Source organism: Rhyacophila brunnea, unplaced genomic scaffold, assembly GCF_057557595.1.
Source record: "Rhyacophila brunnea isolate RB1 unplaced genomic scaffold, BYU_Rbru_1.0 scaffold_13, whole genome shotgun sequence".
Lineage (NCBI taxonomy): Eukaryota > Metazoa > Arthropoda > Insecta > Trichoptera > Rhyacophilidae > Rhyacophila > Rhyacophila brunnea.
The window spans coordinates 29,654,973-29,671,807 of record NW_028232785.1 but is presented as its reverse complement, the minus strand read 5'-3'; the positions used below and the strand labels follow the sequence as shown (position 1 = coordinate 29,671,807).

The 16,835-nt window shown below is 34.3% G+C and overlaps 2 protein-coding genes across 2 annotated transcripts in view; one reads left to right on the top strand and one right to left on the bottom strand.

Annotated features, from left to right (window-relative positions):
* The window catches only part of LOC147077210 (uncharacterized), a 332,131-nt gene that overhangs the window by 149,285 nt on the left and 166,011 nt on the right, over positions 1-16,835 (top strand). The gene's annotated exons all lie outside the window — the stretch shown is intronic.
* The window catches only part of LOC147077216 (uncharacterized), a 34,882-nt gene continuing 25,496 nt past the window's right edge, over positions 7,450-16,835 (bottom strand). The window contains exon 4 of the mRNA XM_085940740.1: positions 7,450-10,898. Within this exon, the coding sequence (XP_085796866.1) occupies positions 9,045-10,898 (1,854 nt within the window). The 3' untranslated portion in view covers positions 7,450-9,044. The remainder of the gene's footprint in view (positions 10,899-16,835) is intronic.

The following is a 16,835-nucleotide window of genomic DNA, read 5'->3' as shown; positions in this document are numbered from 1 at the left end:
GCAATTGAATACACGGTACTCATTGTAAATACTATTAAATCTATATTATAAACCCAACTGTCGAACGATCAACCCATAGACTATATCAACCAAACTAACAGTCGTGAATATGATTATATTTTTGACACAATATGCATCGACATGAAGTTCGTCATTTCATTATAATAATTAGGCTTCCAACTGTACCTCGACGCGTCGCCTGAGATATATGTAGGAATATTCACATTGGTTTGTGAGGTTTGTGTATAAAGTCCAAATGACTAGCTTATGTGTGTGTGCTTTCGGCCGGTGCACTGTACTTGAAATGAAAAGAATATGAAAAACATCGTTTCCAACGAAGACTCATGTAGTCTTATAGAACTTTGGTGATTTTGATTCTACAAGCTTCATTTCTTTTGTCGCTGTGGTTGTCCGCTATAAATGTATGCGTGAAAAATGTGCGTAAATTCAAGGAACACTTCGAATAATGCTCCTGCATCGATGGAATTATTACGTGTGTATTGGTCGCGTCTCATCGACATTGTTTTTTCGACATTTGTGTGTATGGGTGGCTGAGGCGAAGTGTTGAAACGCTTGCGTCACCATTGTTCGAAAACGCGCGGAATTTAAAATGAGTGATTTCGCATAAGTTTTCGATATCGCATTTTTCTGAATACATGGGGGTTTTATATTACCTATATATTTTTATTTAATCTATGACGGGAGTGCACTGCACACTTTGCTCCTTTACTAGAGCCGTCCCTGCCTCTACCTACCGCTAAGATTAAAGGCGGTGTGAAACACTACATAAACGTTTTTCAAATTGTGTTTTAGTTCATATTAAGGGTATTTATTCAGTGAATTATTGGCGATTTTTAATACATCTACTTTAATAATGGAGGTGTTGAGTATCGACACATAATAATAAAAACATATATTGCACAATTATGTAAGTAAGTAATTGAAAATGTTCATGGCCATGAAGTATAATAGAGCCGCAGGCGACTTTTTTTACTATTAAAGCTAATTTATGATGTATGTTTATCTCACTTATCTGGCCAACCTTACACGCCGGGCCCCCCACAGCCCGGGCCCCCAGGCTAGAGCCATGTCAGCCCTCCTCAGCCATGACCTACACCACTCCGGAATTCGGGGGGACACCGAGAATTTTTTGACATTCCATTCCATTAGGGATTGGGTTTCTAAAAAAAACCTGACATTAATGTTTCGAAATTTTTATGTTAGAAATTAAAATCTAAGAATTTTTCTAAAAAGGGTGCTGGTGAATTATTACAAATCATTTTTTTTTGCCGTGTTTTTATTTGTCTAAGCCCAAAGGTTATAGTTTATTGGCTTTCAATTTCAATGTTTAAAATCATGAAAATTTTCATTTTTGGGGGGTGCCAGGGCCCCTTGCCCCCCCCCCCCCCCTGGGTGCGCCTCTGATATAATATCAAGAGCTTTCTCCCAGCTAGAATTTCTATCGGCTGTACTAATGATTGCTGACAAGTAGGGAATGCGTAGTACCTATGTAAACCGGATATAGATATTCGTAAACTATCAGAAATGGTTTATCACGGACCTCACAAGAGGGGAGCAGACTAGGCAGGCGAACAGATAATTGAGTTAAACCGTGTTCAATACCTAATCTAAACAATGACAAAAAATATTTCGTGTCATTTTCTCGACAAATTGTCATGTAACAAATTTGCACTTGACTACACTTTACGGCAGTGGTCGGCAACCTTTAGAAATACTGGGTAAAGAAATTCAATTTTGAAAAAATATTTGGTCAGTGGGTAAAAGTTTGAAACAAATTTTTAATATTTAAAAAAGGTACCACCTTACATAAATATAACATATTTTATAAAAACATGAGGAAATACATATAATATTTTTATTAGTTGCTTCCTTGGTTTTGAATTTTTTTTTTTGCTTCAACATATTTTGGCTTATACGTAGTTGTCGTAAGGAATCAAGATTCACTGGTGTTGATCGATTTTGATAGTATTCTGGACACATTTAATCTTAGAAAATGTTTGCTCACAAGAATATGTTGAACCAAATGCAATTATTTTAAGCATGAAAAATTTTGTGCTTATGACACCCAAGATGATGATATTGCATTCGTGTGATCTTGTTCTGTGTTTTCAAGATGCTGGCGAAGATCTTTAAATTTATTTGTTTATAGAACTGAACATTTGAATTCAATATATTCTAATTCCAGATTATCCTAGATATTCAAAATATTTAAGCTCAAGCTCGTTTATATCCATCTCGTCCGGTTTTATAACAAAGCTAAACATTGGACCATACATATTTAAATCCTCAAATCTCGCATCAACTTCCGTTTGTATAGCGTTGATATACCTTTTTCACAATTATATTCATATCTACATCTTCAATGCCTTCGTGTGTTTTTATTATTGTAAAATATTTAAATATGTAACTTTGATATCATTTTCAAATACAGATGATTTCATACAAAAACCTTTCCAACATTTAAATAATTTTAGAACAGTGTGTTTATTACCCCAAAGTTGTGAATTTAAACTTTATCACAATTTCTTGGCGGGTAAATCAAAATGTTGTAGTGGGTAATTCAATTACCCGCGGGTAGTAGGTTGCCAACGGTACTGCTTTACGGTATTGAAGAATACAATATTATCTTTTTACCAACCCTAACGCAGATTATAGGTTGAGCAAGTGGCTGACATCCATTTCTTGTAAATATGAAATCTATTAATACAAACCTCTACTTTACGGGGGCCCATATTATGATTGAACTTAGTTGGAAAAATAGCGCAGATTGTGATAACGTTGTTAGACTTCATATTATGTATGTAGGTATGACATGAATGCACATAAAATGATGTGCATACCTCAGTGGAGAAGGGTGGATGTTGGCTGTTAAGATCCGCCATAAATAGTACACATTAAACTTTTTCAGACATATTTGTTTTCATTGAAATAAGACTACAATTTACAGAAAGTGTTGGTTAGTTTTTAAAATTTAATTAAACTCTGAGAAACCAAGCCATAATAGGTAATAAGTCAAAAAATACATGTATATCTATAAAATATGTAAAATTATGCAGTTAAATCATACATAACTTTGAATATTTTATAGATAGAATAATATTTTTTATTTATTATAGTTTGGTTTAGGCAGGGCTTAATGAAATAAAAAAATGAATTTATGAAATATTTTTAATCCAACGAAAACAAATAACTATGAATGAAAAAGTGTTGTATCGCCCAAATTAGACCAAAACTATTATGGTTTCGTTTAGGCAGGGTTTAATTGATTTTTAAAAACTAACTAGCACCATCTGTAAATTGTAGTCTTAGTTCAATAAAAACAAATACATATGACTAACAAAGTTTAGTGTGCACTATTTATAGCGAATCTTAACAGCCTACATCCACCCTTCGCCACTGGCCATACCTAGTAACAAAGGTGACCAATCAAAATGCCTGAAGGTTGATAATTAGTAATAATAATCAAATGACACTGTGTATTTCCCATCAAAAATCAATTTGTCTATCAGGTTTTCAGTGAACACTTTATTGAGGTGAGAAATTACTCAGGGATTTCGATTATTATACCCACCTACGATGGCCGCTCGTCTAAAGCGTCGTGGGTCTGGCAAGTGCACATATTGTTTTTCAATTCATGTACGAGTAACGTGACCATACGTCCCATTTTAAACGTGACCGTCCCGGTTTTAAGTAGCCTATCCCGTTGTCCCCAATCACAGCTTCGGGACACCAAATGTCCCGTTTTCAAGAAGAGAGCAGCCTAGCGTAACAATTCGAAATATTTGAGTGGGCGAATTTAACCAAAATACGAGGGTGGGTCAATAATTCCTTAGAAAAAAGCATTAAAACAGTTTTTTTTTTTTTTTTTTTATTTCTCAACATAATCTCCTTGGAGCTCAATACACTTGGTTAGACGTTTCTCAATTTTTTTTAAACCGTCAGAAAAATAAGTTTTCGGAAGGTCCTCAAAATAAGCATTTGTCCGATCGATGACTTCTTCATTTGAAAAAAAACGTTGTCCACTTAGCCATTTTTTTAAGTTTGGGAAAAGGAAAAAGTCACTGGGGGCTAAATCTGGCGAATACGGTGGGTGGTCGACCAATTCGAACTTCAATTCTTCAATTTTAGCCATTGATCGTAAACATGTGTGAACACGGGCATTGTCCTGATGAAAGAGGATTTTTTTCCTGTTTAAATGAGGCCGTTTTTCTTCAATTTTGTTTTTTAGCTGGTCCAATAAAGCTGCATAATAATCCCCTGTTATTGTTTTTCCTTTTTCCAAATAGTCAACGAAAATAATTCCACGTGCATCCCAAAATACAGTAGCCATAACCTTACCAGCTGATTTTACGGTTTTCGCCTTCTTTGGACATGGTTCGCCTTTCGCAATCCACTGCTTTGACTGTTCTTTCGTCTCGGGAGTATAGTGGTGTATCCATGTTTCATCTACAGTCACAAAGCGACGAAAAAATTCATCCGGATTGCGTTGCATGAGCGACAACAGGGCTTTAGAGGCCACCACCCTTTTGCGTTTATTGTCGACTGTGAGCAAACGCGGCACCCATCTTGCAGAAACTTTTTTCATGCCCAATTTGTCATGTAAAATAGAAATGACGCTACCTTTTGAGATCCCTGTAACCTCAATTATCTCACTCAACTTTAATCTTCGGTCACTTAACACCATATCGTGGATTTTATTGATCATTTCTGGTGTAGACACCTCTACAGGACGTCCTGAGCGTGCTTCATCCTTTGTTGATGTACGACCACGTTTAAATTCATTTAACCAGTTATACATAGTTGCAAGTGAAGGAGCAGATATTATGCCGTGAACTAAATCCAACTCATTTTTTATTTCCTTTGCTGTTAACCCTTTTATATTAAAATGTTTAATAACAGCTCTAAACTCAATTTTCTCCATTTTTGTAAACAAGCAAATTTTTTTTTTAAATGTACGAAAATAAAAAACAACAACCCGACCAATCTGATCTGAAACTTCGCAGCATACTGAATCGGTAGTGCCGCTGCATGAAAACAAACCGCTTACAGTACTAGTCGCGCCACCTGTCGGCTTTTCTAAGGGCTTATTGACCCACCCTCGTACCTACGTGGGAAGAAATTCAAAGTGTAATGGATGTATTGATTGAAAAGGAATTTATCAATAGTAACCATGATACTGAAGTGTTTAATGAATACGAACTTATAATATCTAACTACATTACACCGCAAAAAGTGACAGAATAGAATACTGGGAATGTTTCAACCGAGAGTCGTTGGGTGGAAAAGTTCAAACACTTTCACAGCAATAATTTGAATCACATGAATATTCGTGGGTACAATTATTGAATACATAAAATTTTATGTCTGCCCGGCACTAATGCACCGGTAGAAAGGGTTTTTTCTACACAGCATTGCAAGTCGCAGTTTTTAAAGCAATGTTAATAAATTTTAAGAAGTCTTAAAAGAATTTCATTTTTATACTTTAAAAATAATTGGTAAGTACCTAGATGTCCCGTTTCGAGGAAAAAAATAAATGGTCACGTTATGTATGATTCAGAGCATGGACTTAGTAGGTTGAGCAAGTGGCTGTCATCCATTTCTCGTAAAAACGAAAATTTGTTACTTAATTCAAACCTTCACTTTGTAGAGGCCCATATATGATCTCATTAGGATCGGACATGGTCGAAAAAAATCGTTTAGACATAGAAAAACAAAAGTTCTTACCTAGGTACCTACTTATCTGTCAAAAATTAATGTGGTAGGTAGTTATAAAAATCTAAGGAGGTAGGTAAATAATAATTATGTTGACCTTTAAAAATATGTATATATTGACAGCTGGTTGTTAATGATGTCTTGATCGGATTAAATATTTTCATAGATCCGTGTCCTATTTTGAGCTGTGCAAATACTGTAAGACATTAATTCAAATGTCAGTGTTAGTAATAGATTAATGGTGTATTTAAAATCATACAAAAACTGGAGTATCGTCTTTGCAGCAAAGAACTTCTTCACAAAATTGTATACCTAGTCTATATCTATAGAGAAGCAAATACCGAAGTAATTACATTACATTAAATTCCGAAAAGATAAATTTGTCTTCTTTCTTAATACCAAGAATTTTGGAAATATAAAACCGGTATTTCGCCATCGATAAACATTGCAATCCCTAGTATTACTTCGGTGTTTTTAATTTCTACTTGCCTTCCTTGATTTCTCCGCTGCTGAACGCCAGAATCTCGCCGACTGCTGCTAGAAATAACTGGTGACCGGTTTCCTTTTGGATAGAATCGATGTAAAACATTTATTTACTTTACCTATGCACATATTGTCGCTATATGATTGGTTGTCGAAGTCAACCTTTTGATGTAGAATGATTTTTTTGTATCTAAATGGACCAGTGGGTCTATTCTATACTTATCGAACACTAAAGTGATAAATAGTATGAAACTTAGGGTAGGTTTGTATCAAAATATTAGCACTTATTGTAACAATTACAATAACAGCAGCAAGATGGGTGCTGTTAAAATATAGCACTTATTGCAACAATAAAAACCAACTTCGTGTAATTGTTACAATAAGTGCTAATATTTTGATACAAACCTACCCTAAGTTTGCTAATATTTATCACTTTATCACTTCAGCGGTCGATAAGTATAGAATAGACCCACTGAACCATCCTTTTCTTTAAATTACATTGTATTGAATACTTACATCATTTATATGCTGTAAAAACAAAAATTTCTTTATATATTAAATACCTCCATATATTTTAATATATGATTATGAAATTTGTTTATTGTCTCCTGAACATTTCACATTTGGTCTATTCGAGAAACCAATCCTACAGCGACGATATATTCGGAAAGTTAGATCTATGCAACCTCATAATATGATTGACAACACTTTTGTGTAAGTAGGTACTTAAAAATTTTATGGCTGGTTTGAACAGTTTCGAGACGCCCTTTTAAATTTTGTGACGAATCGGTTGTCGTTTGCGTCAGAGGAACTCTACTCCGCGAGGACCTTGTACCATACTATATATATAGGTACTTAATATGCATTTAACTGAGAATTTTGTTGAGTTCCATTACGATGTAATAATTTATTTTAATTATAAGTAGGTACCTACCAGTGGCGAAATGTGGAGGTGGGCTGTTAAGATCAAACACAAATAGTGCTCTTTAAACTTTGTCAGTCATACGTATTTGTTTTTATTGAAGACTACAAGTTATAGATGGTGTTGGTTAGTTAAAAATAAATTGAACCCTGCCCAACCAAACCATAACAGTTTTTGGTACCTATATTATGGACGATCTGACAAAGTTGTGCACACTTTTTTATTCATACTTTATTTTTTTACAACATAGCAATTTAGCAACATTTCCTGTCTTTGATTATTTGTCAATAAATAAAAACGCTTTTCACCAAATAGGTTTTTTATTTTTGAAGTTATACGCCCAGTAAGTAACAAAGTGTGGTTGAAAATAAATATAGAAATAAAAGAAGAAAGTCATGCTCAACTGCTTTGCGGTCCAAAGAGATCCTCAACAATGGCACTCAGCTCGAAATACTACATCTATCAGTGGGCCTGCTCTATACTTATCGACCGCTATAGTGATAAATATTATTAAACTTAGGGTAGGTTTGTATCAAAGTATTAGCACGTATTGTAACAATAAATTACAATAAGATGTTAATTGTTGCAATAAAATTATAAATATCTTATTGTAATTATCGTTACAATAAGTGCTAATACTTTGATACAAATCTACTCTAACTTTGATAATATTTATCACTTTTATCTCCTTAGCGGTCGATAAGTATAGAATAGACCCACTGGGACAACAAGTGTCTAAAGATGAATGTGTATTTGATGAAAGTAAACCTAGGCTGGAGTGCTTTTGGCCGCCTGAATAATGTCTTCAAAAGTGATCTCCACTGTGCTTAGGGGTCCTTCCCGTAATCACATATTCGTGTGAAAATGGACCCTATGTAAAAGATAGATCCATAAACTTAGAGTAGCACAACGTGGTATGGAGAGGTGCATACTGGGCATAACGCGAAAGGACAAACAGAGGAATGAGTGCATAAGGAGACAGACAAGGGTTTGTGACGTAATAGAGTTCGCAAAAAACTTCAAATGGAAATAGGCTGGATGGGATATGATGATAATGATGATGATGATAATCATCTCCAAAGCATTGCATACTATGATACAATAATTGTCTCCTCGTTCTATAATGCCTCCCAATGATACCTGAGACGGAAATATACAAACAGCCTCTAGCGCCGCAGACGAACCTTTTTTCTTAGACATATACGCCGGTATATTCTGGAATTTATTCACAGTTGAGCCTAGTTTAACGTTCTGATCAAATTGAGATGCATGTCGCCTACTACCACGTGACGTCACAGTAAGCTGACGCTACGAGAAAAAAGTGTGTAATGTCATTTTTCTTGGTGTTTAAAATTTTATCAGACTGATGCTCCATCCCCTAGAACATTTTGAACTTTTAAACGAACATTGTCAGTTAGCAAAATCTGCCTAAATCACCAGAACAATGAGGTCACCTCACGTTGAATTGCACCACATCGACACCCGCATGACTCAATTAACGTTTTTTATCATTTTCTACATGCCTACACTTTTTGACTGTGATGTCAAAATCACGTTTTTTTGTTTTTAGAGGTTGGCACTATGTATTGTCTATAAGAGTGTTGTCCATTATCCATAGTCTTCAGGTTGGGTTCTGTTCAAAATATTATCTATAGATGTCATGTCGCATGTAATTTTAACGTACGAACACGTAGAAAATGTTGAAAGTAATTGAAATTAGCATGAATAATTAATAACAATTCTAATCACTAATACATTATAGTTGGCACTCTTCATCGGTATCCTTTTTCAGTGAATTTAGAGATGATGATCATTCAAAATAATCTGTAAAATGACGAGACCATAGAGTAAATTTGTCGCCGCGACAGCGTGACAGTAGGTAGGCGAAATGTAGGCGACATGCACCTCAATTTGATTCGCGTTTAAGGCGCTCTTGTCTGCGGGTGCTAATCTTTTCTACCGGCGGCTTATCAAGGTTGGAGCTCAATGCAAGGTTACACATGGAATCAGAGAGTTTTGAGCCGCTGGAAGGAACCGGATTCAAAGGTGCTGCCGACGGTACTGATACTTCGTTTGAATGCAAACATAAATGCCGAATCATGTTCGATCGTACTTTCGTTGAATAAGTACATTCTGTACAGATAACGTCTTCAGAGAAAACTGGAGTAAGCGGTATTTTTTTCACCTCATCAGGATTGAAAGCCAGTTTCTTCGCGGCAACGAGCGGTGGAGCAGGTTTTGAAGCCCGTTTTGATTTGTGCTGCATTTTACCCTTCCTGGTCCTTGTGATGCCTTTCCCCCCTTTTTCCAATGGCTTCAAAATGAACTGATCCGTGTCCACATTGGTCTTGAACGGATCACACGCCACGGCGACAGTAGAGGGAATCTTGTGCATCCGATTCATGTGGCGATTCACTGTGATAATCGAGGGCGATTTGAATTCTTCACAAACTCCACATTTGTATCTGAGCACACCGTGATTGTGAATATGGTCCATAAGCGAAATGTTAGATTTTAACTTTCTTTTACAGTGGAAACATGGTAATTTGTAGTGCTCCTGGGCGAGATCGCAAATCGTTATGTGATCCTTGAACTCTGATGAAGTATTCCCCATAAAAGCGCACCCGTTGTTACCGCACCTGTACAAATCTTTACCGACAAAGCCACTGGTTTTAGAGGAGTTGTCTGCAGCCTTGTTTAACTCCAAAATCGGTGATTTTGGTTTCTCAACTATTTCTTTTTCAGGCACTACATTTTTGGTATTGGGCATCTTCTTTTGCTTATCAGGAGATGCTTCTTCGTCTGATAGCAATTCAATGATATCACATGGAGACGAACAATTTTTAGAGGGTGTTTTTAATTCACTCTTCTCAGTGTCAGAAGTTTTTTCATTTTTCGGATCATCTTTCTGTCTTTTCTTCTCCGATTCTATTGTAATTTGCATTAAAAATATTGGATCATTGTCATCATCATCGCTGTCAAGACTAATGGTCGCAGGGTCATTTAGAACAGCTATCGGTACTAAACCCGTATTACTATTAGACTTTACCGACGATAATTCTTGGTCCTTCAAAAGTCTATTCAAACATATATTATCTATTTGATCCGTCTCAGATATTGGGGTGATTTCAGATACCACGGCAAACTTACGTGCAGGTACAACTTTTGTTGATGGAATAACATTACAGGCAATATCTGACAACGAGACTACTACAGTCTTCGTTGTGTTGGTCAAAGAGGCTGTCGAGGTTATGTTTGGTGATGAAATAGCCTTTGGAGAGTCACTTGTAAATGTTGTGTCGACCTTCTTTTGCTTTGCAGGAGAGGCTTCTTCGTCTGACAGCAATTCAATGACATCGCATGGAGACAAATAATTTTTAGAGGGTGTTTTTAATTCACTCTTCTCAGTGTCAGAAGTTTTGTCATTTTTCGGATCATCTTTATGTTTTTTCTTCTCCGACTCTATTGTAATTTTCGTAAAAAACATTGGATCATTATCATCATCATCGCTGTCAAGACTAATGGTGGCAGGGTCATTTAGAATAGCTATCGGTACCAAACCCGTATCACTATTAGACTTTTCCGATGATAATTCTTCGTCGTCTTCACACCTCGTCACACCTCTTATCGCTGACTGTAGCTGGAATGCTGCCATTTTGGCTTTGTCAGATTTCTCAGTCAGTTCAACTGTCGCCAGACTTTTGGCGATCTTATTTGGATTGATGTCAAGTAAGACAATTTGTTCCTCGTGAATCTTTTTCTGAAAAACCAAAAAAAATAAGAACATAAAATATAAGATATCATCATTGAAACAATAATTACAATATGATCACGTATCTACATTAGAACTGAAAGAAATCGAAATGGCGTATTGGCAATTACTTATGTAGAGTACTTATACGTTTTATAACTTTTTTTGCACTTTTTACTACACTGATACGCCTCTTTGTCAGCAAGTCACTAGTGCAAGACGTTTTTATCTCATTGTGACCCTGATTGCTATAAATAACCTGCAATGTGAAACGCAGAAAACCGAAGACAAAGATTATGGACATAACATAATATTAAACCACTGTAATAAGTCTTTCAGTGCTAAAGATGCGTTAGGCCATTGCCGACTTAAGTAGAAAGCCGATACATTCACAACGACTGGTCCTACTTTTTCCGCCCTTCCCGTTGTTGTCTATGGATGAACTGTCATTGATCTAAAGAGTGCTCATACTGACGCGTCTATCGTATTCACACCGGGAATGGTTTGATTTGGATAGATAAGTTACATGATAAATAATACATTAGCATGAACACACCTTCTACAAATGTAATGCATAGATCAATGTTACATATTTTTTGGAAATTGATATTACCACCGGTTTTTGTGTGAAGGACTAGTCTGACTTTGACAGCTGATGAATAACAGTAATGTATATTATTTACAGTTTATTAATATACTTGATTTGAGAATTTTTTATAATTCAATTTGAAACAAGAAAGGGCGAATCAATAGGTCAAACAATCTGGGATCTGATGTTGACAGCTGAAAAGTGGACCACTCGTTGCTTGTGCAAAAATTTATGCTCAGGATTTATTAATCTAAAGATGGCGGTGGTTAGGCGCGTGGACATTAGATGGCCATTCGATACTATTAACATGAGAATTAAATGTGGTAATTAATTAGTAATCACCTGGTCAGCAGTGAATGTGTGAAGGGACTATTTTACTGTGTATGATATAATACTCATATAATATATAGACAAGTGTCACTAATTGCATTTCTCAATTCTACCATTAAATGTCGCGCACTGGCACTTGCTACAAAAAACTAAGCGTTTACGTATGAACATACATAATTCTGAAAATAGGTATAGCCAATAGAAAAAATCTTTTTCAAAAAAAGTAAGCCAGCCGGCAGGATCGAACCTGCGTCTCTTGGGTATCTTCTCATGAGTGTTTTCAGAATTATGTACGTTCAATAATTAGAATGCTACATTCTTAAATTTTGGGAATTATTTGCTGAATAAAAGACATAGTAAATTAAAATAATCAGCCTTACTTTTTTCGATTTTTTTTTTATTTGCTATATTTTCTCATGAGTGATTTTAGAATTATTTATTCTCAATAATTAGAATGGTACATACTTAAATCTTGTGAATTATTCGTTGAATAAAAGAAATACTTTACGTATGATTTTACATCTACCTACCGGCTACCTTAATGTACATATTAACAAGAGAACCTGAGAAACAAGGTCCATTTACCTGGATCACCCAATGTTAAAACTCCAACTTTTTTTGGGTGCATTTGTTTGTGCATCGTTAGTGCACGTTTGTGCACGATTTTTTTTCGTTTGTGCACATATAATAACAGAAAAATTCCAATTTCAAATTGGGTGTTCCAGCTAAACGTTTGGTCTCTAGTGACTTGATACTTGAACCAATATATTAGCCTTAAATTTTTTTTGTTAAATGCATCTGATTAGGTATATTTATGTCAACTTTAAACACGATTTTTTTTAAATTTTTATCTCTTATATTAAGCTAGTAATTTAATTTTGAGCGGCCGTCAAGTTTAAAAACCAAACATTTTTTTTTTTCCACATTTTTTAATTACACACCTTTGAGTAATTTAAATACATGATTTTTCATGAATTTTTTCTGGTTTTTCCATTTAAATTACGTGAAAAATTCGCATTTTTCCATTTTCACTAAGTACCCCGTGAAAATATCCCGAACAAAAAAGACCGCATCCGTTTGGAAAATCCAGTCAAAAGAGTCTATACAAAATAGCCTAAACGGTGTAAAGCTCACTAAATATGTCCGTTTATACTACCTAAAACTTAAAATTACTACCTTTAAATTGATATTTTGATTACACAAAAGTGTCAAAATTACAAAAACATTCAACATTCTTAACATTTATCTTTTTATTTATGATTTTGAATAGATCAATGTCAGTTGCATACGGGAAAAGCAGTGATTAATAATTATTCTTAGGTACCTATTGTTTTTTAACAATATGATCCGTAATAAAAATAAATAAGTTATTAGAATACAATTAGGTATGCATATTTTTGAAAAATGCAATATATTTTATGCAACGATATTTTCTTCAAAAGATAATATTGGAATGACATTTATATTTATTTTGTATATAGGAGTTACCTTGCAGGCACTTAACTCTTCCTAATAATATTTGCATAGGTATTATGATTTTTTTCTTTTTCTCTGTTACTCCAGATGGTGCAACGTATGCTTGTAGTTCTGGTAGGTATTATGTTAGGAGAGAAGTGTTAGACAAAAACTTCATATTATGCTCTTCAGAATCGATATCAAATGAAGTTTTGTAGGTACTTTAAAGAGTTATTGCCTCTGACGGCTTCGACAATTGTTTCACGCAAATGGTTTTCTTCCGAATGTGTGAGTTTATGTGTTCTTAAACAACGTACCGACCTACATATCTGTTTACATTTATATTTAAATTCATCACGTTTATGAGTTTTTAAATGACATTTGTTTACATTTAAAATGAAATAGATCACACGCAAATGGTTTTTCTCCTGTTTCGTTTTATGAACTCTAAGATAATGTTGTGCCGTGGCTCCGTATAGGTAGTCAATTTATTTAAAAGGTTATTCACCATTAAGTATCTTTACATGTGTTTAAAGATTACTCCGTCGCGAGCATCCAAATGAACATACATTGCATTTATAAGATTTTTCACGAGTATGTTCTATATATTATGTATATATTCATTTCATGTGTTTTAAGACAACTAAGTCGCACGCATTTATATGAATATATATCGCATTTTAAAGGTTTTTCACCAGAATTGGTCATTTGTTTGTTTTTAAGATGACTAAGTTGCGAGCATCTATATGAGCATACATTGCAATTATATGGTTTTTCACCAGTCACCAAAAATGCCGGCTTATCTTAGAGTTCATAAAACGAAACAGGAGAAAAACCATTTGCGTGTGATCTATTTCATTTTAAATGTAAACAAATGTCATTTAAAAACTCATAAACGTGATGAATTTAAATATAAATGTAAACAGATATGTAGGTCGGTACGTTGTTTAAGAACTCATAAACTCACACATTCGGAAGAAAACCATTTGCGTGAAACAATTGTCGAAGCCGTCAGAGGCAATAACTCTTTAAAGTACCTACAAAACTTCATTTGATATCGATTCTGAAGAGCATAATATGAAGTTTTTGTCTAACACTTCTCTCCTAACATAATACCTACCAGAACTACAAGCATACGTTGCACCATCTGGAGTAACAGAGAAAAAGAAAAAAATCATAATACCTATGCAAATATTATTAGGAAGAGTTAAGTGCCTGCAAGGTAACTCCTATATACAAAATAAATATAAATGTCATTCCAATATTATCTTTTGAAGAAAATATCGTTGCATAAAATATATTGCATTTTTCAAAAATATGCATACCTAATTGTATTCTAATAACTTATTTATTTTTATTACGGATCATATTGTTAAAAAACAGTAGGTACCTAAGAATAATTATTAATTACTGCTTTTCCCGTATGCAACTGACATTGATCTATTCAAAATCATAAATAAAAAGATAAATGTTAAGAATGTTGAATGTTTTTGTAATTTTGACACTTTTGTGTAATCAAAATATCAATTTAAAGGTAGTAATTTTAAGTTTTAAGTAGTATAAACGGACATATTTAGTGAGCATTACACCGTTTTGACTATTTTGTATAGACTCTTTTGACTGGATTTTCCAAACGGATGCGGTCTTTTTTATTCGGGATATTTTCACGGGGTACTTAGTGAAAATGGAAAAATGCTAATTTTTCGCGTAATTTAAATGAAAAAACAATAAAAACTTCATGAAAAATCATGTAATTAAATTACTCAACGGTGTGTAATTAAAAAATGTGGAAAAAAAATGTTTGGTTTTAAAACTTGACGGCCGCTCAAAATTAAATTACTAGTTTAATATAAGAGATAAAAATTTAAAAAATCGTGTTTAAAGTTGACATAAATATACCTAATCAGATGCATTTAACAAAAAAATTTTAAGGCTAATTTATTGGTTCAAGTATCAAGTCACTAGAGACCAAACGTTTAGCTGGAACACCCAATTTGAAATTGGAATTTTTCTGTTATTATATGTGCACAAACGAAAAAAAATCGTGCACAAACGTGCACTAACGATGCACAAACAAATGCACCCAAAAAAAGTTGGAGTTTTAACATTGGGTGATCCAGGTAAATGGACCTTGAGAAACAGGGAGAACAAGAGAAACTGAGTTGCTTTCTGATGAGCCTCCAACAAGGTTTAATTCTTGAGTGTGAACATAAACACATTATGTTAAAGAATGTGTTATTTTCTATATTTACGTATGTGGGGGTCACCACTGTGGAAGACATGGTGCTGTGGATGAGGAAGTCACGATTTTGGTGGTTGCTCCGATGGATGGAGGAGCGAATTTTATTTGCAGCGTAAACAGTCGGTACAAAAGTATGTTACAGTAGTCATGTTGCAATACTTAAGATACTGTTCCGAGGTCCGAATCTCGGTAGAATGAGATATTATGCGGAGCGATACAGAGATACAGAGACTGAGATATTAATAGACCGGGAACTTATATTCGAGTGACATGTCCAATGAATTATGATTCGCTATTTATTGAGGTTGTTACTTACAATCAAAATAATATCTTGAAAAGAATATTTAGGACATGTTCAAACACGCGCGTCAATATTATTTTACTCCCTACTTCAATTATAGTTTGTCAATTTATGGCTACGGCCGTATGTTGTAGCTTAACCACTGGGGAATGCCAAAAGAAATGGCGTATTTTAAAAAAACACTACCTTATTCTTAGGTCAATAATTATTATAAAGCAATCATTATTCATAAGATGTTTATCACACTTGAATGGTCAAATACATAGCTTATAATAAGTATCTTAGAATCATCTTCAAATGTGTTAATCTTGCCGATTTTTTGAATAATAAAATGCCTAATTCTTGTCAAATTTGGGATCACAGAGATTATCAATATAATTTTTTATCGTGAATATTTTACAAAAATCTCGTCATAAATAATACTAATGGTTTTATAAATGCGTTTAAAAATTAATAAATGTAAAAAATCTTAACACCACTGCACAGTTATGTACCGAAATATGACTATATTCAAAAACATTAGAGCGAGAGGTTTAAAAGAATACTATTTTATGTAACAAAAATACTTGATAAATGATATGTGATGATGAATGATATGAAATATTGTCATCAAATGTTTGAAATAACTATAAAGGATAATAACGCTTAATGGCGACGTTGCAGATATTTTTAAACGGCCGTGATTTACAGCATTGCCGGCTTTATTATTATTTATTTTCGTAATCAACCATAACTATTTGTTGGTTTGATACCTATTTGGGCCTCTCCATATTTACAGAGCCATTCCCAAATGGGGGCCATTTGAGAATGTAACAAGGACTATAATGTTTTGTTGGGTTCGCGATGTCTAGTTTACTTCCGTTTTCTTGGACGTCACGTCCTTGGTGAACAGCAATACCATGTGCAGATTTGCGAATTATATTTGAATTAGGTATAGGTAGGTACATATTTACTCAATTTTGTGTACCTAACATTTTTGATAGTCATTCGCGAGTGTTGTCAGGCGTATTTTTAAATGTATCTGAAACC